The sequence below is a fragment of the Prionailurus viverrinus genome, chromosome C2 (genome assembly GCF_022837055.1).
Source record: "Prionailurus viverrinus isolate Anna chromosome C2, UM_Priviv_1.0, whole genome shotgun sequence".
In the NCBI taxonomy this organism is placed as follows: Eukaryota; Metazoa; Chordata; class Mammalia; order Carnivora; family Felidae; genus Prionailurus; species Prionailurus viverrinus.
The window spans coordinates 76258658-76281691 of NC_062569.1; the positions used below are offsets into that span (position 1 = coordinate 76258658).

At 50.5% G+C, this 23034-nt stretch overlaps 1 protein-coding gene and 3 non-coding genes across 11 annotated transcripts; all 4 read left to right on the plus strand.

Annotated features, from left to right (window-relative positions):
- The first annotated feature begins 3415 nt into the window (after window positions 1-3415).
- On the plus strand, window positions 3416-22960 carry EIF4G1 (eukaryotic translation initiation factor 4 gamma 1). 8 transcript variants are annotated; one of them, XM_047874075.1, is made up of 33 exons: window positions 3416-3553; window positions 4374-4430; window positions 4655-4748; window positions 5047-5133; window positions 6236-6412; window positions 6636-6735; window positions 7837-7949; window positions 8771-8863; window positions 9068-9134; window positions 9414-10244; window positions 10532-10620; window positions 10716-10902; window positions 10997-11130; window positions 11255-11413; window positions 11579-11767; window positions 12201-12398; window positions 12622-12768; window positions 12994-13230; window positions 13395-13499; window positions 13622-13781; window positions 13985-14085; window positions 14687-14789; window positions 15020-15122; window positions 15353-15585; window positions 15716-15834; window positions 15965-16137; window positions 16439-16564; window positions 16723-16804; window positions 18875-18973; window positions 19088-19222; window positions 19333-19414; window positions 19556-19696; window positions 22335-22960. In XM_047874075.1, exons 3-33 carry the CDS (start codon window positions 4689-4691, stop codon window positions 22517-22519), a joined length of 4815 nt encoding a protein of 1604 aa, XP_047730031.1. In that variant the 5' UTR covers window positions 3416-3553; window positions 4374-4430; window positions 4655-4688; the 3' UTR covers window positions 22520-22960. The 8 variants fall into 8 exon arrangements, with proteins under 8 accessions (XP_047730031.1, XP_047730033.1, XP_047730035.1 ...); XM_047874077.1 differs by having other exon boundaries at window positions 11582-11767; XM_047874079.1 differs by lacking the exon at window positions 5047-5133.
- Window positions 10312-10386, plus strand: LOC125175890 (small nucleolar RNA SNORD66). Its single transcript, XR_007156049.1, has one exon. It is a non-coding gene; the product is annotated as a small nucleolar RNA SNORD66 (small nucleolar RNA).
- Window positions 13264-13327, plus strand: LOC125175891 (small nucleolar RNA SNORD66). Its single transcript, XR_007156050.1, has one exon. It is a non-coding gene; the product is annotated as a small nucleolar RNA SNORD66 (small nucleolar RNA).
- On the plus strand, window positions 13831-13906 carry LOC125175887 (small nucleolar RNA SNORD66). Its single transcript, XR_007156047.1, has one exon. It is a non-coding gene; the product is annotated as a small nucleolar RNA SNORD66 (small nucleolar RNA).
- Window positions 22961-23034: the final 74 nt, after the last annotated feature.

Below are 23034 nucleotides of genomic sequence, written 5' to 3' on the forward strand. Positions count from 1 at the left end.
ATCACTTTTGATCTTTGTGGGGTTGGTATGAATATAGCTATGCTGCCAATCGGGGCTCGGACCCCTGTGGATGCAGTGCAGAAGAACATATGGCCCTGCCAGATAATCATAGCTAGCTAACCAAGACTTTCTGTAGGTTTAGTTTACAAGCAGTGCCTGGCACTTAATAGGTCTATAAATGTTGAAAGAATAATCGTTCTATATACCTCAGATACCTCACAAAGCTCTAAGGGGTAGGAATTATCTCCGTGTTTTGGTGAGGGATGTAAAGTTTGGAAAGAGATTCACCCAATTTATCCAAGATCACATAGTAAGTGGTGGAGCGAGGATGGGAATCTAAATTTGTTTGACTCCAAATCTGTCTCTGTAGCCTTGGAAACTTGTGGACGCTATCGTAGTCCAAGGTTTTGAGTAGCTGGAGAGTAGCAACTTTGGATTAGTGTCTCTATTATCTTCTTTCTGTTCCTATTTGGCAGCCTGTATAAAACCTGTATTAAAAGTTAAAGTACTGGACCTGGCAGTCAGTAGATCTACCTGTCATACCCCTTTAATGGAATTTTCTGTAGTACTGGGCAAATCAGCATGTCTGATGAGCCTCTGTTATCTGTAAAATGGGAATATGGTAATTGCTTTCTCTGATATGCAATGGTGGTGATATAAAGATAAATTAGAAAGTGATTTTTAGGGGTGCCTGGCTGGCTCAGTGGAGCATGCAACTCTTTACCTCAGGGTTGTGAGTCTGAACCCCATGTTGGGTGTGGAGTCTACTTAAAAAATGATTTGTAAACTGCAAAACACTCTAAATAAAAGGATAGTTCTTTGGCAAATCAGTGATTGTGCTTTAGGGTAAAATTTTCATAATGACTCTTAACCTTTCGCTTTCAGTCATTCATTCAGCAACAAATATCAATGGGGCCTTTTATTCTGCATTGGACATTATTTTAGTTTGTGGGGATACAAACATGAGGGAAAAAAGCCAAACCCTATCCTCAAAAAGCTTATTTAATGGAAAAGAAAACAAAGGTGATATATTGTTACCAATACCATACTGGAGTGTGAAGAAGCTACCCTGGGATCCTTAATGTGGAGCCTTAATGCCTAGGTAAGTCAGGGGAGAATTTTGCAGTAAATGGGACCTAGAGGAAGAGGAGTTTGTCCAGAAAAAAAGAGGGTAGAATATAACTAAGGGAGTAGGGAAAGGAGGAAGGCGGAAAAGCTATTTATTTTCAGAAACCATGGATAGTTTGCTTTGGTTAAGTGTACAGGGCCAGGAAAAGTGTGGTAGGAGATACAGTAAAGAGACCCAAGCTCAGATCGGGTTTGGAAGAGCTTTGTTGTGTTAAGAAGTTGACAGTATCTCTCAATAGAGACCACTGAAAGAGAGCAGGGAAGTGACATCATCAGTTATCTGGGTGAGAAAGCTCACCATGAAGGCTGGGAGACCAGGCAAAGGAAATAAATGCCTGAACTAGGGCATTAGAAATGGGGAAGGGCAGGAGAAAGATTTTTTTAAAGATAGTCAATAGGACTTGAATTTGATCCAAGTACCAAGAGGACCTGGTGTCTGATTACAGGTAGTATGTGGATGGGAAGGAATGGAGTATTAATCCCAGATTTTCAGCTTGGGTGCTATTCATGGGTAAAGAACACAGGGGCACTTGGGTGGCTCAGTCAGTTAAGCTTCCAACTTCGGCTCAGGTCATGATCTCATGGTTTGTGAGTTTGAGCCCTGCATTGGGCTCTCTGCTGTCATCACAGAGCCTGCTTTGGATCCTCTGTCCCCCCCCCCCCCCCCCCATGCTCTTTGTCTCTTTCTCTCAAAAATAAAGTTGGGACGCCTGGGTGTCTTGGTTAAACATCCGACTTCGGCTCAGATCGTGATCTCGCTGTTCGTGGGTTTGAGCCCTGCGTCAGGCTTTGTGCTGATAGCTCAGAGCCTGGAGCCTGCTTCAGATTCTGTGTCTCCCTCTCTCTCTGCCCCTCCCCTGCTTGCACTCTCTCTTTCTGTCAAAAATAAATAAACATTAAAAAAAAATTAAAAACAGTAAACTTAAAAAAAAATCTTAAAAAATAAAAATACACAGGCACCAACATGTATGGGGTTGAGGTGGAGGACTCTGTTGCATAAGGAGAGATGATAAGTTCCTATCTGGGCATACACAATTTGAGATACCTGTGGGATGATTAGGTGGAGATGTCTTTTAGGTGGTACCTTATTCTAACTGGAGTTCGAGAGAGAGGTTTCTGAGTTAGAAACAGATTGGCATGTAGGTAGTAATTGAATTTTATTTATTAGTTGGCTTAGGGAGGAAGAGAAATGAGAAGAGTAGAGGAAGGGGTCATACATGATCGAGTCAGAGAACAATAGATCTACATATTCACGCTCACTATAGTTCCTCTGCCATGTGTCTGTCTACTTTGCTGCTTTGGAGCTTCAGTTCCTCATATACAATGGGAAGAATAATACAATCTGTTTTATAGGAAATTGTGAAGATTGAGATCAGATAGGCCATATATATTGAACCACCACTCTATCCTTGGTACAGAGAAAATTTTTTCTTACCTTCTGAGATTACATGTGTACACATACACCTACACCCACAGATCACACATGGGTGAGTGAGAGCAAGTGTGTCTTTGCTAGGTACATAGGCACTGAAGCCCTTTCACATGAATTAAGTCCTTTAATCTTCACAATCCAATAGAGTGAGTGGATGTTGTCATTGGTAAAGAAAGCAGGGTGGTTAAAAGTTTAGATTTGAGTCAGACTGCCTGGTTTCAAATCTTCCCATTTTTACAACAGTTATTAAGTAGGTGGGTAGTAGGTACATGGCCAGGAAGCAGCAGAGTTTGGATTAAAACCCAGGCCTTCTGAGTACGTGTATTTGGCTCTAGGACGGTTCCTCCTGGTGCCAAGTTTTTTGGCTGCAGGGAAGGGGTTTTGGGATTACTTCTTTCGTCATTATTCTGAACTTTCCATGATTGACTTTTGTCCCTCCCTGGGAGTGGCTGATCTTTGGGAGGCAAATCTACTCATACTAATTTCTTAGAATGTTTCAATCTTTCTGGCCTAACATTCAGTTTAATAAGTATTTCAATCACCTTATCTTCAAAGGTTGCATAATTTTTATTTTCCTATTTGTTTCATGATTTATTTAGGCAGGACTGAGTCTTTAATGAATTTCGCTACTCTCAGCCCCTGGCCAGCACTTCGCCTCGTACTTAGTATGCACTCAATAAATGCTCTAAGTATGAATGAACTAAAGAACCGCGGAACGGAGACGCAGATGGGGGTCAGCCTGGAAGTTCCAAAGTTCGGGAGGGGACACGGGGGCGGGCAGTGACTGTCACATGACCAGGCGGGGCAAATCTTCTGTGCTCCGCGGCGCCGGGCGTAGCTCCTCCCTCTGCGCCGGTCACGTGGGGGCGCCGGCTGCGCCTGCGGAGAAGCGGTGGCCGCCGAGCGGGATCTGTGCGGGGAGCCGGAAATGGTTGTGGACTACGTCTGTGCGGCTGCGTGGGGCTCGGCCGCGCGGACTGAAGGAGACTGAAGGTAAAGCCGCCATGTCCGGGCCCGACCCGGCCCCCCCACCCCCTCCCCCCGCATCCGCCGCCATCCGGGCCGGGACCGGCCACCCTGCGCCGCCGCCCCGGCGCCCTGGCCCCGCGGCCCAAGCCCGGGCCCCGGCCCGCCAGGGCCCGATCCCTGGCCCACGTGTGCCCGGCCTGGCCCGGCCTGGCTGCTGGGTGGGGGTGGGGGAGCGCAGGGCCGGAATATGCGGTCCCCGCTGGCTGGGAGGGCGCCGGGTTCGCCGGCCGCGAAGTGCCACCTCGGTCTGACCCGAGGGGGCCCCGCGGGCGCAGGCACCGCGGCTCCCGGCCCGCCGCCCCCTCCCCCCTTTGCGGCCCGGCCGCCGGGAAGTGACACGTTGTTCTTTGGCACTGGCCGGCGCTGCGCAGGGAGGGCGCAGGGGAGGGAGGCGGCAGCGGCGGGCAGGGAGGAGCCCCCGGCCCCGCCCGCCCTCCGGGCCGACCCTCACTTACTAGAAACCGGCTCCTCTTCGGCCGCCGCCCGCCTGGCCTTTTACGGCCCGACTCCCGCCCTTCCTGGTCTCCACTCCTGGGCGGCGGCAGGCCTCGCGTCTGGCCCCGCGCGGGTGCCCCTGCGGCCACCCGCAGCAAGCTTGCCTTGTGTGCCCCTGGGCCTGGCCCCGAACCCGGTGTCCCCAGGTGGGGGGTGGGGACACCACGGCCGAAGCTGCTAGCTCCGTTTGTGATCCGGGAGCCTGGTGCCAGCGAGACCTGGAATTTCCGGTCTGGTTGGTCTTGGGCCCCGCGGAGCCAGGTTGATACCCCTCACCTCCCAACCCCAGGCCCTCGGATGCCCAGAACCTGTAGGCCGCACCGTGGACTTATTCTTAACCGAGGGGGTGAGTGAGGGGGCTGTTTCAGCAGATCAGGGGGGTGGTTGGAGGTGATGCTGGTTTGACAACGTGTTGGTGGGGACATAAGCTGGATCTTTTCTGCTCTTTCAACCCCTTCGCGCCTCCGGGACTCGGTGTGGAACCCGGCCCTTGCTTCACCCCCTCCCCCCACTCCATTTGCCTTAAGCTTGGGTCCCTTCTCCTTTCCGAGCTCCACTCTTTCCCAACAGGTGCTGGGGGGACCCTGATGTGGCACCAAATGAAATGAACAAAGCTCCACAGCCCACAGGCCCCCCACCTGCCCCATCCCCTGGACTCCCACAGGTAATTAGGGAGGAATTAGCAGAGACTGGGGTGGGGGTGGGGGAGACCAGGCAGCTGGTCAGGAACAGGTTCCAACCTCTGGATTTTCCCACCCCCATCTGTGTCAGGGCAAAGTGCAGCTTCCTGCTGCCAAATTGAGACAGGGCCCCTGGGCTGTTCCCAGGGGCTGTCATGGGGAAGAGGGGGCATGTGGACTGCTAAAGCTCTTGCCACAGGTCTGCTCCCCTTACTTTACCAGCTTGGGTTTCTGCCCCACCCGGGTTTCCCCTCTTGCTGAACTCTGGTCTCCCCCCTTCAGCCAGCGTTTCCCCCGGGGCAGACAGCACCGGTGGTGTTCAGTACGCCACAAGCGACACAAATGAACACGCCTTCTCAGCCCCGCCAGGTGAGGGGCTGTGGGGAGGGGAGTAGGGTGCCTGGGTGGGAGCCATGGAAACCTTAGGCCAGTTTGGGCCTCGCATGGAAACTGTGGAGACCCTGTATCTGCCCCAATTTCCTGATAGTTGCTCTGTGTTCTTTTCATGTGTCTCTGCACTTTGTGCTGTTGATTACTTACAGTGGCTGGCCCCTTGGGGAGTATGTAGTCTGTGGGGTGGCATTAGTAGGGGTCCTGGTGCCTTGAGAATTGGGAGCAGTGCTTTGGGCCCCGCTGCCAACTCCTGTTTTCTTTCCTATTTCCTTCTTTTACTGGGAGGTTGTGGTTGCTCCATTTCCCTTCCCTTCTTTCTCTTTGGACTATGGCAAAGTAAACACTCCAGCTGGTTCTTGCCTTTCTCTGTTCCCTAAATTCTTTCTCACTAAGTGGCAGCATTCTTGTCCTACTTCCTTCATTTTTCCCCCTCATCACCTTGGAGATAATTCTCTTCTTTCCTGTCCCCATGTGCTCTCAGGGAGGATTCAGGTCTCTGCAGGTAATACCCCTTTGCTAATCCTGGACCCTCTTATAGTCTCACCATTATCCTCCGCCCTAGTCGAGGACTAGATACAGGGACTGGGGGTCTTCAGGGTGGGGACATGTTTGCTGTTAAGGTCCTCAGTCTGAGACTGACCGATGCATGTTAGAGGCTAAGTCTTGCAGAGTGCATATCTGGGAACTGGGAGACTGTTGCATGTTAGTGGTTAGTTTCTCAGTACCTTAGGGTGGAGCAATGCATGCTGGGGAGTATGTTGCCCAAAAGGGCTTCACTTAGGCATGATGCATCTGGGTGTTAGGAAGCCTCTGCAGAGGGTAGCCTGGTGGAAGTGACGTGAGTATGCACGGCAGTGAGGGAGTATATTCATGGAGTGCAAAGTGTATACCTGAATGTGGAGAGTATGTGTGAGTACAAGAGGCCACTTAATCATTAGTTGGTCAAGTGAGTTAGGATTGGTCCCTGTGCTCCAAAGCCCCCAGTATTTCTCTCCAGAGTAGAGACATTGTGGAGTGGCCATTTTGCTGTCCACTTCCTTCCTTTCCCAATGCCAACTGCCTTCCTCGCTCTTGACAGCACTTCTACCCTAGCCGGGCCCAGCCCCCGAGCAGTGCAGCCTCCCGAGTGCAGAGTGCAGCCCCCGCCCGCCCTGGCCCAGCTGCTCATGTCTACCCTGCTGGATCCCAAGTAATGATGATCCCTTCCCAGATTTCCTACTCAGCCTCCCAAGGGGCCTACTACATCCCTGGACAGGTGAGGTTGGAGGCTTGGGGACTGGAAGCCATGGAACCTTAAACCCGAACCCCCACCTCCCCTACCCTGACCCTCCAGTCCCATCTCTTTTCCAGAGGTGGGACTTCGTTTTGGTCATTGCCCATAGTTGACCTGTCCTGTCTTGCCCTACGTTCTCTTTGTAGTTTGATATGGTACTCATAGCTCCCTCAACTGCTCTCCCCTCCTCCCCCTTCCCCACCAGGGGCGTTCCACATATGTTGTCCCGACACAGCAGTATCCTGTACAGCCAGGAGCCCCAAGCTTCTATCCGGGTGCAAGCCCTACAGAGTTTGGAACTTATGGTAAGCAGGGGAAAGAGTCAGGTTGAGAGTGAGTCCCACGGAGCATCTAAACTCACCTATAAATTCCTAGACCCTTCCTAGGCTCATTCCTTGGTCTAAAAATGATAGGGTTAAGTAGGGATTGGTGCTTAATATGTAACTTGTTGGGTGAGGGGCAGGTAGTGTTTTATCCTATTGCTGAGAGTTAGGAGTCCTTCTCAGGTCAAAGAATATAGGGTCATGCACAAGTTTGAGGGCCTGTTAGTAAACATTTCCTGTGACACTTGTTCTGTGGTTGGTGGGAGCCCATGTAATGTGGATTTGAGAGGATTTTGTAGCTGGTTTTCACTTATATTCTAGGAAAGGATTAGTCTTTTTTATCGCAGTCGTTTCCAAAATTTTCTGATCATCTCAGGAAATATTTTGAGTGTGTACCTGTAATATGTGTGTTTTGTTTGTTTATACATATGCATCATTTAAACAAATAACATGTTGTTTGTCAAAAACAAACAAGTGGATATTATGGATGAGATTAAAGAATGCATCCCATTTTGGAGACCATTGCTTTAAGGAATTAATTTTTCCACTTCCCGGGCCTGGTTCATAATGTTACTCTTTGTTTCCTTGCCCCTTAGTAAAGGGCTGGAGATTGGAACTGGACTCAGGTTGAGTGGGACAGGGTTGGCAAATCTGTTTTTCTCATTCCCAGCCAAAGACCTGATTCTGTTTCAGGTTAAGTAGTTGCTGCTCCCTCAGAATACATGTGTGTGTGTGTTGCTGGGGGTCGGAGGCATACATTATATCTTATAGGGTAGAAGAGAAACAGAAGTTCCTGGTAGTGGTAGCTGGTGTGGAGGGGAAGGAGTATGCACCTATAAGGTGTGTGTGTCAGTGTCAGGAATTCTTGTAAACGCAGTTCAGACTGGTTCCCCAGCTTTGATAGACACCTAACTCCCTTGGGGAGGTGGGTGGGGCAGGGCGAGGGGCCGGCCGTGGGTGATGAGAGGTTCTGGGGATGGGAGGTGTTCAAGCAGGCATTTGTACATGGTTGGGCCCTGACACTGCCACCATTCTTCCTTTCTGTGTCCCTTCCATCCCCCTTCGCCCATCCCCCCTCCCAAGCTGGCGCCTACTACCCAGCCCAGGGTGTGCAGCAGTTTCCCACTGGTGTGGCCCCCGCCCCAGTTTTGATGAACCAGCCACCCCAGATTGCTCCCAAGAGGGAGCGGAAGACCGTGAGTAGCAGCAAGGGGCTCTGGGACATCTGGGAAAGGGAGAATCAAGGTCAGACATATTGTGGGTCAGGGAGCAGAACGTTGAGGAAGGAGATCTTCAGCCGGGAGAGGTTAGAGAATGGGGATCTGAAATGCTCAGGTTCTCTGTAAAGTATAAGGTACTAAGACTTCAGTGTAGAAGCAGCTCATGGGAAGAACTGAAGTGGCTAGTGCAGGAGTTCCTGAGAGACCAAGGTTCTGGGGTCTTATAAGATCTACGTTCGGTTTTGGGTTTCTGGTGGCTTGTCTTGGAAATGGTTTGTTTTCTGTGGCCCCACCCCCCACCTCCCAGTCCTGGAAGCTCTTGAGGCCTCCGCCTCTGCTCAATCCTCAAGCCCTGGGCGTGGTGCCCAGAATAGGGTGCCAGGGCTGGGGAAGCCGCTGAGTCACCCTGGCTCCACCCACTGGATCTGGGCCCTGCCCCCAGAGATCAGGCAGACTAGCCACAAGTGAGCCGGATGGGTGCTAGATGGGGGTCCTGGGCTCTAGGGTGTGCAGCCAATTGACTTGGGGACTGCTGGTGGGGCAGGGATGAGGGAGGGAGGGGCATTGTGATGTACGAGATTGCTCTGTGAGGTCAAGGGTCTCTTAGGGGTGGGGGCCAGGGCAGGGAATACAAGATGAGCTGGATGGGTTGACAGTAGAACTCATGGGGTTTCTGGCACTCACCCACCCGCTTCCCAGTGGGGAGTGGGGGGTTGGTGTGGAGTCTTAAGAGTGGGACAGGGTGGAAAGGTGGGCTCCCCTTGCTTCCCACTCATCCCGGAGCTTTCTTTCCCCAGATCCGAATTCGAGATCCAAACCAAGGAGGGAAGGATATCACAGAGGAGATCATGTCTGGGGCCCGTACCGCCTCCACACCCACCCCTCCCCAGGTACTGTCTGCTCTTTGAGTGAGGCCCTGGCTACGATGGCTGTTCTGACCTGGACTCTCAAGTCCTTTGATCTTTTTTTCCAACTAAGGGATTTGTTTTCCTGTTTTCCTGGATTTTTAGGCAGACTTAAAGTAGAAATGGCTCTAGTAGAGAAGGGTTGTGGGCCTCTTCAGGGCAAACTTGGTAATTCTTTGTGTCTTGCAGACGGGAGGCGGTCTGGAGCCTCAAGCTAATGGGGAGACACCCCAGGTTGCTGTTGTTGTCCGGCCAGGTAGGTAAGCAGGTGGGGCAGAGCTTTTATGGTGAAAAGGAGTGTGACAGTTTCAAATGCTGAGGAGGTGGAGTGACTTGACCTGGGTGCCAGGGAAGAATGACTTAGGGTTTAGGTAGTGGGATTTTGCGGGTGGATCAGATTTTAGGTGAGAAGGGAAAAGGCTTAGATAGGAGAAGATTGCGGGGGTGATTTAGGCCGGGAATGTCTTAGCTGGGAGGAGGAGGAACAACAGCACTGAAGACCTGCTTTTAATTACTTGTCTTTTTTGTGGTGCAGATGACCGGTCCCAGGGAGCAGTCATTGGGAGCCGGCCGGGGCTGCCTGGCCCAGAGCACAGCCCTTCAGAATCCCAGCCTTCGTCACCTTGTCCGACCCCATCACCACCCCCAATCTTGGAACCGGGGTCTGAGCCTAATCTTGCAGTCCTCTCCATTCCTGGGGACACTGTGACAACGGGGATGATCCAGATGTCTGTAGAAGAATCCACCCCCATGCCCCGTGAAACTAGGGAGCCATATTGCCTCTCTCCAGAACCCACTCCCCTCGCCGAACCCATACTGGAAGTAGAAGTGACACTTAGCAAACCGATTCCAGAATCTGAGTTCTCTTCCAGTCCTCTCCAGGTTCCCACCCCCCTTACATCTCACAAAGTGGAAATTCTGCCTGAACCTAACGGCATGGTCTCATCTGAGGATCTGGAACCAGAGGTTGAGTCGAGCCCGGAGATTGCTCCTCTCCCTCCGCCAGCTTGTCCTTCTGAATCCCCCGTGCCCATTGCTCCAACTGCCCAACCTGAGGAACTGCTCAACGGAGCCCCCTCGCCACCAGCTGTGGACTTAAGCCCAGTCAGTGAGCCACAGGAGCAGGCCAAGGAGGTTACAGCATCAGTGGCTCCCCCCGCCGTCCTCTCTGCCACTCCAGCTATGGCTCCTCCAGCTGCTTCCCCTGCCCAGGAGGAGGAAATGGAGGAAGAGGAAGAAGATGAAGAAGAAGGAGAAACAGGAGATGCTGAGGGTGAGAAAGGAGGAGAGGAACTTCTTCCCCAAGAGAGCACCCCTGTTGCAGCCCACCTGCCTCAGAATTTGGAGGCAGCAGCAGCCACCCAAGGTAAGGTGTGATGGGATGGTAGAAGTGGGGCGGACTGAAAGGTGTGGGTTTTTTTTTTTTTTTTTCTCTTTATTGATGACCTCTCATTTGTGCCACTGTGTCTGGGTCATAGAAGCCTTGTCATGGACCCTAAGAGCTAAAATTCCGAGATTAAGGAATTTTAAGTCTACAGTGGGTATGTTGGAAAGAGGAAGTACTATACAGTAGCTGCTTTTTATTTCCCCAGTTATTCCCACTTTTGTTCCCCATATAAGTTATTCCCACTTTTTTCCCGCCTAAATAAATAGTGGCAGTGTCTGTGCCAAAGAGGAGACGGAAGATTAAGGAGCTCAATAAGAAGGAGGCTGTAGGAGACCTTCTAGATGCCTTCAAGGAGGTAAGGGAGCAGAAAGTAATGGAGGGGAGAGGGCAGAGTGTGGGTATGGAACAGTGATCATACTGTAACCAAAATGGGGTGTCCTGTGGTTACAGGTGAGCCCAGGAGTACCAGAGGTGGAAAATCAGCCTCCTGTAGGCACCAGCCCTGGTCTGGAGCCTGAGGGCAGCAGTGTGCCCCCCCGGCCTGAGGAAGCAGATGAGACCTGGGACTCAAAGGAAGACAAAATTCACAATGCTGAGAACATCCAGCCAGGGGAGCAGAAGTATGAGTATAAGTCAGGTATGCTGAGGGAAAAGTTGAGAAGGGTTGTATATTCTTGCCAGGCCCCCAGGAGACCAGTGTATATGATTGGTTCATCTTGTCTTCCTCGTAGATCAGTGGAAGCCTCTAAACCTTGAGGAGAAAAAGCGTTATGACCGTGAGTTCCTGCTTGGCTTTCAGTTCATCTTTGCCAGTATGCAGAAGCCAGAGGGATTGCCCCATATCAGCGATGTGGTGTTGGATAAGGTTGGTAGGCTTGAGGGGGAGGGTCAGTTTGGGCTGGCGGGCTTGCTGGGGGAGGTGCCTGAGGTCCTGAGAGAGTAGTCAAGAGCCATAACTGTTTCTCATGCCTTCTGCATCCTCTTCACAGGCCAATAAAACACCACTACGGCCACTGGACCCCGCTAGACTTCAAGGCATAAATTGCGGCCCAGACTTCACTCCTTCCTTTGCCAACCTTGGCCGACCAGCCCTTAGCAACCGTGGGCCCCCAAGGGGTGGGCCAGGTGGGGAGCTGCCCCGAGGGCCGGTGAGTGGGACTGGCTAGAGGGATAGATGGTCAAGGGGGTTTGAGGGATGGCTCCCTTGTCTTGTTGAGAGATGGGGAGAAAACTGCCCTGGAGATGCGTGGTGGCAGTGTCACAGGTTGTGCTGATTGGCTCTGTGTCTGCACTTGTTCTTGCCCCTTGCTTAGCAGGCTGGTCTGGGACCCCGGCGCTCTCAGCAGGGCCCCCGAAAGGAACCACGCAAGATCATTGCCACGGTGTTAATGACTGAAGATATAAAGTTGAACAAAGCAGAGAAAGCCTGGAAACCCAGCAGCAAGCGGACAGCTGCTGATAAGGATCGAGGGGAAGAGGATGCTGATGGCAGCAAAACCCAGGTACTGACAAGTGCTGTTTTTGGTCTCCAGTTTTTCTTTTCAAGGTCTGCCCTCTGAGTCAACTTTGCCTTCTCTGTTTCTGTTCTTTTGCTTGTTTGTTTAAATGTTTATCTGTCTTGAGAGAGAGAGCGAGAGTGCATGTGCATATGGGGAGGGGCAGAGAGAAAGGGAGACCGAGAGAATCCCAACCAGGCTCCTCACGGAAAGTGGAGAGCTCGACGTGGAGCTCTGTCTCATGAACTGTGAGATCAGACCTGAGCTGAAATCAAGAGTCAGATGCCTAACCGACTGAGCCACCCAGCTGCTCCTGTTTCTGTCATTCTTATCACTAGTGTCTACCTGAGTCCCTACCACCCTCTACTGTTCCTCCCAGCGACCTCTGTTCTTCTGAGAACCTCACTGGATCCTGTGTCTTCTCTGTCCCCTCTGCCAGGACCTGTTCCGCAGGGTGCGCTCCATACTGAATAAGCTGACACCCCAGATGTTCCAGCAGCTGATGAAGCAGGTGACACAGCTGGCCATCGACACTGAGGAACGCCTCAAAGGGGTCATTGACCTCATCTTCGAGAAGGCCATTTCAGAGCCCAACTTCTCTGTGGCCTATGCCAACATGTGCCGCTGCCTCATGGCGGTTAGTTTCCACTGTTACTAAACCTTGTGGTCTAGTTCCCTACTTCTCTTCCTGAGACTCCTTGAGTCCAGCTTCTTGGTTCTCTTCCAGCCTGTGCCGTTGATGGCAGCCAGAAGGAGGCAGATTGGGGACCAGAGGTCTTCCTGGGTTAGGTAGTTAAAGACTCTTGGAGGGCCTTCCCACTTGGGACCAGTGTAAATGTGACATTCTCTTTGACATACAGCTGAAAGTGCCCACTACAGAAAAGCCAACAGTGACTGTGAACTTCCGAAAACTGTTGTTGAATCGATGTCAGAAGGAGTTTGAGAAAGACAAAGATGATGATGAGGTTTTTGAGAAGAAGCAAAAAGAAATGGATGAAGCTGCTACGGTGAGAGAAAACCCACCAACCCACTGTCCATCCGGTTGCTACTCTGCTATGGAATTGGGGGTGGGGATAAGGGAGGGGTGGGGGTTCATGGTGTTTTGGAGGTTTCTCTGCCTTAAGGCATGAGTAGTTGCTGCTACGTTTAGGAATCCAAATGCAGTGGAGGAGAGACGTTTTAGCCCAGTGGCTGGGTACCTTTTTGATGGATTTCTATCCTATAACTGGCAGGCAGAAGAACGAGGACGCCTGAAAGAAGAGTTGGAAGAGGCTCGAGACATAGCCCGGCGGCGCTCTTTAGGGAATATCAAGTTTATTGGGGAGTTGTTTAAGCTGAAGATGTTAACGGAGGCAATAATGCATGACTGTGTGGTTAAACTACTTAAGAACCATGATGAAGAGTCTCTTGAATGCCTTTGTCGTCTGCTCACTACCATTGGCAAAGATCTGGACTTTGAAAAAGCCAAGGTAGGGGTCCTGGGATGTGGAAGGGACGACAGACCCCTTGTTGGGCTGTCATGTGTGGGCCACTGAGCCACAATGATGGAGCTGAAGGTCTGAGGAGGGGCCAGGCCTACAGTTGGAGGTGAGGTATTACAAGTTCCTGACCTGATGCCTTTGCTTCTTCCTAGCCCCGGATGGATCAGTATTTCAACCAGATGGAAAAAATCATTAAGGAAAAGAAGACTTCATCCCGAATCCGCTTTATGCTGCAAGACGTGCTGGATCTGCGACGGGTGTGTGTCCGCTCCTTCCCACTGCTGGTCTGCTTCCTGTGCCCCACAGTCCCCAGTTCCCAACACGGCTTTGTCTGGCCATCTGATGTAATTACTTTGTGACTGGCCTTCTCTACCCACAGAGCAATTGGGTGCCACGTCGTGGGGACCAGGGTCCCAAGACCATTGACCAGATCCACAAGGAGGCTGAGATGGAGGAGCACTGGGAACATGTAAAAGTGCAGCAGCTAATGGCCAAGGGCAGCGACAAGCGTCGGGGTGGCCCTCCAGGCCCACCTATTAGTGAGTTTGAGGCTCAGATTAAGGAGGGGGCAGAGTAAAGGGTTAAGCTTTCCATTGATGACTTCTTGTTAGTGCCACGTGTCTGGGCCACTGAGACCATGTGATGGAACTGAGGATCTGAGGAAGGGAGGCTGGGCTGGCCCCAGGTGATATGGCTGCTAGGAGTTACTCATTATTGCAATATGCCCTCTTCTTTGTTCCAGGCCGAGGCCTCCCACTTGTGGATGATGGTGGCTGGAACACAGTCCCCATCAGCAAGGGCAGCCGCCCTATCGACACCTCACGGCTCACCAAGATCACGAAGGTAGGGGTGTGTGTATTGGAGGGAGGGGTGGTGGTCATGGGAGGGTGAAGAGGGATCAAACAGACATTGAGCATAGGTTTGGATCTCAGTCCCCTCATTTTCTGAGGTTGGGAAGGCGACGGCTGAATTTTCCCTCTTAGACTATCTAGTTAGATTGCTAGTGACAGGGCTGCCAGCTCTAGCCGGGGTTGTATTCACATCCGTCTGGGCCAGTGTCAGCAAACTCCCAGCAAATCTGGCCCATTCCTTGCTTCTCTACATTTCACAGCTAAGAAATGGCCTTCGTGTTTTTTTAACGGTTGAAAAAAATAAAGCAGGTATTATGTAATATGAAATTATTCAAAATGTAAATTTCAGTATCCGTGGTTTTATTGGGATATAACTATTCTCATTTCCCTGAAGTATTGTGCATGACTGCTTTTGTGCTATAGTGGCCGAGTGGAGTAGTTGAAATAGAAACTATATGGCCTACAAAGCCTAAAATATTTACTGTTTGGCCTTTTACAGGAAAAGTTTCCCCTGGTCTAGGCAATTTGCTACCTTGTGGCTGCGGGCTTTGGCCAGATTAGACTCATGACTCCACTCCCCTTTCCTTCCTCAGCCCGGCTCCATTGATTCTAACAACCAGCTCTTTGCACCTGGTGGGCGATTGAGCTGGGGCAAGGGCAGCAGTGGAGGCTCAGGAGCCAAGCCCTCTGATGCAGGTATGGAGGCCGTTGTAAGGAGCTGGGTGGCTATTCTCTCTTGAGGGCAGAGCCTTGTCTATAAGGGAGGCTTTTGGTACAAAGTGGTTAGGTAGTAATGGGAGGCGTATGTTTGGGGCTGGGGAATAAACTGTATTCTTGTCGGGACTAGGACCAAGTGTCCTAAACAGTAGGAGATAGAATGGAAGACAGTAGCAAGAGATTCTGATCCGGGCTTTTTGCCTCCCCAGCATCAGAAGCTGCTCGTCCAGCTACTAGTACCTTGAACCGCTTCTCAGCCCTTCAACAAGCAGTACCTACAGAAAATACAGATAGCAGACGTGTGGTACAGAGGTGAGGTTTCCTGGATGTTTTTCTTCTTTATGCTGTGAGAGTGCTGTGATTGGACTTTGGTGGTTGCTATAGGAATCCTCACACCTGTAATGCTCAGAACCTCTGGCTAGATGGGGCACATTCCTGACGCCAGGAACTAGGCCCTGCAGTTGCTCAGCATGTTGGATAGTTAATACAAGAGAGCAGCTAGGCATATAGGTGAGAGGTGACGTGCCTGCTTTTTTCTCCAGGAGTAGCTTGAGCCGGGAAAGAGGTGAGAAAGCCGGGGACCGGGGAGACCGCCTAGAGCGGAGTGAACGGGGAAGTGAGCGTGGAGACCGGCTCGATCGCTCTCGGACACCTGCCACCAAGCGGAGCTTCAGCAAGGAAGTGGAAGAACGGAGTAGAGAGCGGCCCTCCCAGCCTGAGGGACTGCGTAAGGCAGCTAGCCTCACGGAGGATCGGGACCGTGGGCGTGATGCTGGTAAGGGGCTGGAAGAGGAAGGGAAGGGTATGTTTGGGACTAGGCAGTCCCCAGACCATCTTCAGAGCTCTGGGCCCTTCTTTCTAGGAAAATTAGAACTGAAGTCCTCAATCTGTTTTTTCTCTTTCAGTGAAGCGAGAAGCCACCCTGCCCCCGGTGAGCCCCCCAAAGGCTGCACTCTCTGAGGAAGAGCTGGAAAAGAAATCCAAAGCCATTATCGAAGAATATCTCCATCTCAATGACATGAAGGTAGGCATTGGGAGGGGTCTGAGTGACAGCAGAGTGGGCAGGGAAGGACGTGTGTGGACAGGCATGGAATATGGGGTCTGGACCAGACAGACGGTGACTGCCCTCTCCCTCCTGCCCCGCACACCTGCAGGAGGCAGTGCAGTGCGTACAGGAGCTGGCCTCACCCTCCCTGCTCTTCATCTTTGTGCGGCATGGCATCGAGTCAACACTGGAGCGCAGCACTATCGCTCGTGAGCATATGGGGCGGCTGCTGCACCAGCTGCTCTTTGCCGGGCACCTCTCCACTGCTCAGTACTACCAAGGGTATGCCTTCTTAGGGCCTCCTATTTTTCCATACCCACAGACTTCCCTCCTTTATAGGACCCATGGAACCTTGGAGTTCCTCAACTGTCCTGGTTAACAGATCTTTTGGCAGGGATAGGGGTGTACCATGTAAGGACTGGAGTGTGGCTTTAGCTTGAGATAATTGCCCCGTGCCTAGGAAGTGCTCCCCAGGGGCTCCACAGTTGATCCTTTAACAATGCCGTGATGCCCCAGATGGAGGGTGGGAGGTCTGGCTGGTCTTTCCTAGAAGGCCCTGACTTTGAATTCATTTCATCTGCAGTTTGTATGAAATCCTAGAATTGGCTGAAGACATGGAAATTGACATCCCCCATGTGTGGCTCTACCTAGCAGAACTCATAACGCCCATTCTGCAGGAGGGTGGAGTACCTATGGGGGAACTGTTCAGGTAAGCCCCTTGAGTGGGATTCAAGAGAGGTAAAGGCAGAGTTGGGGAGGGGAGAGGAGGGACGTATGGCAAGTTTGATGCCTGGGTTTAGGGAGGGATGGGGTAGTGTGTTGAGAGGGCTTTGGAGGCTATCAACACTCCCTGTAATTTTCTTGTAGGGAGATTACAAAACCTCTGAGACCCATGGGCAAAGCTGCTTCTCTGTTGCTGGAGATCCTGGGGCTTCTATGTAAAAGCATGGTGAGTGAGAGCCTTTTGGGGGTGATGTGTCAGGACTTCCCTTCCCACCATCCGGTTTTGGCTCCTTGCTGTGACCCTGAAACCTCATGGTCCTTTGGTGGGATGGGGTTAATGGTGATGGTAGTTGTGTGTTGGTACCTGGGAGAGGAAATGTTGAGACTGGCACTGACCAGTTCCTGTTGAGTTCTTGCCAAGGCTGGAGGAGAATGGGAATCTAAGACCCGAAGCCCTTGATTGATTGATTGATTGATTGATTTGTTCAGCTAGCATTCTTTTTTTTTTTTTTTTTAATTTTTTTTTCTTTTAATGTTTGTTTATCTTTGAGAGAGAGACAGAGTGTGAGCAGGGGCGGGGCAGAGTGAGACGGAGACACAGAATCCGAAGCAGGCTCCAGGCTCTGAGCTGTCAGCACAGAGCCTAACGTGGGGCTCGAACTCACGAACTGAACCGTGAGATCATGGCTTGAGCTGAGGTCTGTTGCCCAACCAACTGAGCCACCCAGGCGCCCCGGTTAAGCTAGCATTCTTTAAAAACATTTACTAATCACATACTAGGCACTGGAGATACCACCGTGAATAAAACATAGGAAACCAGCTGGAAGAGAAAAGTAAGAAATGACAACTTAATAAAAACAGCGTTAAGTAAAGCGTGAAATAAAATAGTCAAAATGGAGTGTCTTGACTACTGTGAGGTTGGTAATGTTCATGACAGAAAGCCTTTCCAGAAGGGCGCTGGGACTGCTTTGTGAAAGTTAAGTGGTGACTATAAAATGTCATAGTGGAGAGATGGGAAAGGCAAGTTGGGCAGGGTACTCTGGTAGTGAGAGCTGGGAAGGGCACTTTTAAGAGTTTAGCTTCCCAGGGCGCCTGGGTGGCTCAGTCCATTAAGCTTTCGACTTCAACTTCGGCTCAGGTCATGACCTCACGGTTTGTGAGTTTGAGCCCTGCTCAGGCTCTGTGCTGATGGCTCAGAGCCTGGAGCCTGCTTTGGGTTCTGTGTCTCCTCTCTCTGCCCCGCCTCCTGCTCACACTCTCTTTCTCTCACTAAAAAACACTAAACACTAAAACTAAACACTAAAACTAAACACTAAACTAAAACTAAACACTAAAACTAAAACACTAAAAAAAAAAAAAAAGTCTAGCTCCCCTGGGACCTGGACAAATGAGACTTTAGTGGAAAGGACTTGCTCTTTCAGCGTCCTATTAATCCTTTTGGGTAGAAATGTGTAGCAGGGTAGTTTGTGTTTAAAAAGAGAGAAAAGTACTTTGAACTACCGCGTTCATTAAATCTGGTGTATTAGGTTATAGGATGTGTTATTCATGCACTGTTAATAAAGAAAAAAACTTATGGTCATTTGTTTAAATGTAATATATCAACTGTGAGGCAGTTCAATTTTAGTGGTGTTGGAATGAAATGAGTATCTTTAAAATTCGTGAAGTATAATCGTCTTATTTAGGATTAATGTCATCATTTTGAGTGTCGGTTATTTTAAGAGTAATGTCTTCAGAATGCCTTGTTCCCTAACAGAAAATGGGTTCAGACTATTGTTTATGTGAGGATTTCTGATTTGCCTTGGGGGCTGTGGGAGGGATAGATCTGTATCTAAAATTTTCTGGACTTAATAACTAAAAAGGCATATTTGTTAGAAGTTGTCCTCTCCCATGAACGTTTGGTAAGTTGGAATAATGGAAAACTAAGCAATTTTAGAAAAAGAGACATCGAGGAATGTAGAAGTCTGGGATGAGGTATTTGGATTTGGTTGTTTACCTTTTTCAGTAAAGGCGGTCTTGTGAAAGCTAATTGATGTCTTTCATAGAGGCTGTTAGGCTATTCTCCCCACCGCACCCTACCCCCCGCCTCAGTTTCCTAGCACTGTGGTAGATGAGTTCTTGTGTCTTTGGGTGGTAGTACCAGTCTGTAGGCATGGAGAGACTGTGCCTGTTGGTATCTCTGTAACAATTTGAACCCTTAGGCACCTATTGGGCTTTCAGTAAATATTTGCTAGATGACATTTGTGGAACTATGTCTTAGAGGGAGAGAGGGTTACTGAATTGGTCTTACATTTTCTAGGGTCCCAAAAAGGTGGGGATGCTGTGGCGAGAAGCTGGACTCAGCTGGAAAGAATTTCTACCTGAAGGCCAGGACGTCAGTGCGTTTGTCGCTGAACAGGTTTGCGGCTGGAGTTAGGTTAATTCTAGCATTTGGGACTGGCCATTCGTCTCCCTCTTCCCTCAGTGACTCACATGGTATACTTACCTCCTATTTGGGTCTTTTCATTTGTAGAAGGTGGAGTATACCTTGGGCGAGGAGTCTGAAGCCCCCGGCCAAAGGATGCTCTCCTCTGAGGAGCTGAGCAAACAGTTGGAGAAGCTGCTGAAGGAGGGCAGCAGTAACCAACGGGTGTTTGACTGGATAGAGGTATGTGTCTCCTGGATATTGGGAGAGAGGCATACAGGAGAGGCAGTTTTTGGTGTGCGGGTAGGGACAGAATTCAGAACATATAGGCCATTTGTTTCTCTTCTGCACAGGCCAACCTGAGTGAGCAGCAGGTAGCATCCAACACACTAGTTCGGGCCCTCATGACAGCTGTCTGCTATTCTGCAATTATCTGTAAGAGGAGCCAGGGAGATGGAGGGGCAAGGGTGGGCCCAGCAGATGGAGGGAGGAAGGTTTTGGTCTTTGCCTCCTAGTTGTGGACTGGACCAGGCTGAGGGTGCATTGTTCTGCTTAACCCCGTCTGTCTTCCTGTAGTTGAGACGCCCCTCCGAGTGGATGTCGCGGTGCTGAAAGCTCGAGCGAAACTGCTACAGAAATACTTATGTGATGAACAGAAGGAGTTGCAAGCGCTCTACGCCCTCCAGGCCCTTGTAGTGACCTTAGAACAGCCCGCCAGTAAGAGCCGGGCTGCAGGGGTGGGGTGGAGGAGCTGCCAGAGAACAGGAGGCAGTAATTGCAAAGGGTCTCAACCCAAGAAAGGGGGCTGGTCATAGGAGAGCAAAATGCCCTGGTGATTGATTCCTTCCCCCTGCACTGCTTATTTCTTTGCCTACAAATGGAAGAAGTTAGACTCATCGTGAAGATTACTTCACTACTGTTCTGTGCCAGGAGCACGGAGGTGAAAAGTGATAACAGTTTCTAAATACTGAGTGCTCTGGCATCCTGGCATGGGGTTGAGATGATTTTCTTTTTCTGCCTTATTTAATCTTCACAACTACTGTTTAAGGCCGATGCTGTTATCCCCTTTTTCTTACTGGGAGACTGAGGCTGAGGTTAATATGCCTGAGATTATGCATTCAGCAGATAGGTATGTGCCAGAGCACTGGGACATTGGCAGTGATAAAGTCCAGTACAGTTCTGTGTTGGCATAGAGTAACACAGTGGTGATGAGTGTTGGAAGATGGGTCCTGTGGGGTGCTCTCTGGGGACACCTAGTCTAAAGGATAATGAGTGGGAAGTGACAAATGGTAGCTAAATGACCAGTTGGAGGGGGAGATTTGAAGGAACTGTGTGTGTAAAGGAAGACCCTGAGGCAGAAAGTACTTGATATAAAGTAACAGAACTGTTCAAGAAAGGCCAGTGTGGGCGAGCACAGCAGCCAGTCCTATGTGAGGCAAGATGGGGCTGGAGAGATGGATGTGGGCTAGGTCATGCAGGGCTGTCTAAGCCATGGGACAAGTTTTGGCCTTCAGCTTAAGGACAGGAAAAGGCTTTGTGAGATTTTAGTTTTTAGCTCATCTGGGCCTTTGATAGGAAGAATGGTTTGGAATGGGTTAAGTGTGAACATGGCAAGAACAGCAAATTAGGAGTGGGTTGTGTTGCTGGTGGCAGTGATGCTGGGAGGGGTGTAATTACAGTTAAGACATAACACTGGCCTAAGGGGGAAGAGGTGATGAGACAGGTTAAGTTAATGTATGACTCTCAGGATGCTTTGAGTGAGGTGATAGTGTGGTACACCGTTCACTCTGGGGGTTGGGAACACTGGGTCAAGTTGATTTTGGTCATAATTGGGTTTGTGGTCCCTGGGTGGGGGTGATCAGAGATGTCAGGTAGACAGTTGAGTATGGGAATTCATTTGGAGAGGAAGAGGTCAGGGTTGGTGGCTGATCTGTGAGAAGCTGACACAGGGCAACACATGTGCAAGTCCTCAGAGGATATGGGATTGACCAAGGGAGAGCAATGAGAATATGGGGTAGAGCCTTGAGGAAGTAGAGGACCCACAGGGAGGGACCAGAGGAGGACAGGGCCCTGTGAACCAAGGACAAAGTAATTTTAAGAGGGGGAAGTGGTCAGTAATGCTAGATGCTGCTTGAGAGTTCCATAGGAGCAGAGCTGACAGTTTAGGGCCTTTGGAGTATAAAAACATGGAGGCCGCTCTGGCATAAACAATATTTAGTAGAGCAGGGGACACTCTGGATTGGAAAGGACTGAGGAATACTTGAGTGAGATAGGAAAAAAGGAAAACAGCAAGTGTAGACAAAGTGTTTAATGTCTCGTCCAAAGACAAAAATCTTTTGTTTGACTGTAAGAGATTGTGGTTGTGATGGAGGCCTTTTGTGTTTAGATGGGAGAAACTTGGGTTTGAAGATACAGGGCAGAGTGGATAATTGATTGTGTAGGGTCCCCAGGGTGGGATGCACCAGATTTGGAGCACAAGTTTGGGACGAATGCTCTGCTGCCATAGGATGGGGCTGGGGGGCTGTCCACGGGCGGTGGTTGTGGATTTGAGGGTGTGTGCGCCCTGAGGAACATCCTGGTTTGCAGCTTCTCATAGATGGCTATCAGCGTTTCACCCAGGCCTGGACTCTAGAACCTATGCTTTATTTCTTTATTCAGAAGAAATGTTTCACTACTTGGCCTCCATTTGCTTTTGGAAAGATTGGCAGTACAGTATGGGGAATGGGACAGGTTGTGTTCAGGCCTGATAGGACAAGCTCTCGGGAGGGCTTCACTAGAAGCCAGGTTGGGGAGAAAAAGGGTCAGAGGAAGGGGTGCTGGAGTTGAACCTAAAAGAATTCATCAGGAAGGTGACAAGAGAAAGATGATCCTGGCAAAGGATGTGGCACACGTAAAAATGTCAAGGCTAGAGAGGATGTGTATGTTCAGATGTATGGAAAATAAGGGGAAATGGGGATCCAGTTTGTCAGAATCTGTAATGGTGGCCAGTGAATGTTCCAGGTTATAAACCCTTGACTTTGGTGAGTGATATATCTGGGACTTTTGTGATTCCCAAATTTAGGAGTACCAGTTCTGTATATAGTTTTCCTCATTAAATATATCACGAATGGAGAAGCTGCCAAGGTAAGGCAGGTTTGTAAGGTTCTGCTGTGATTTGTTCCTGTGCGTGCAGCAGTCTTAGATCGTAAAGTAAGATTAACACCTTGTTAGAGACCTACCTAGTCACTCTAATCAATGGTCAGACACACAAATGTCAGGATGATGGGTCAGGGCCTTGATTTTTAACAGTGGAGCTTGGGAGTGGGTTGGGTGGTTGTGGGCAGCACTCCTTAACTGCTGTCCCGCCTGCTTGCAGACCTGCTTCGGATGTTCTTTGATGCGCTGTATGACGAGGACGTGGTGAAAGAGGATGCCTTCTACAGCTGGGAGAGTAGCAAGGACCCCGCTGAGCAACAGGGCAAGGGCGTAGCCCTTAAATCTGTCACAGCCTTCTTCAAGTGGCTTCGTGAAGCGGAGGAGGAGGAGTCTGACCACAACTGAGGGCGGGTGGGGCCGGGGACTTGGAGCCCCATGGACACTCGGATGACCCGGCCAGCCGCCCGGACTGCAGGGGGGGCGGCAGCAGCGGCGGTGGCAGTGGGTGCCTGTAGTGCGATGTGTCTGAGCTAATAAAATGGCTGAAGAGGCAGGATGGCGTGGGGCTGCCTGGGGCCCCCCTCCAGGATGCTGCCAGGTGTCCCTTTCCTCCCCCTGGGGCACAGAGATATATTATATATAAAGTCTTGAAATTTGGTGTGTCTTGGGGGGGGGCACCACCGCCTGCCCCTGGGGTCCTTTTTTATTTTCTGAAAATCACTCATGGGACTGCCGTCCTCGCTGCTGGGGGCATATGCCCCAGCCCCTGCACCACCCCTGCTGCTGCCTGGGCAGGGGGAAGGGGGGGGCACGGTGCCTGTAATTATTAAATATGAATTCAATTAAGCTCACTGCCTCCCTGCTTTATGGCCTACTCCCTCTGGAGAAGGGATATGGATAGGTGGGCAGTCTCCTTTCCA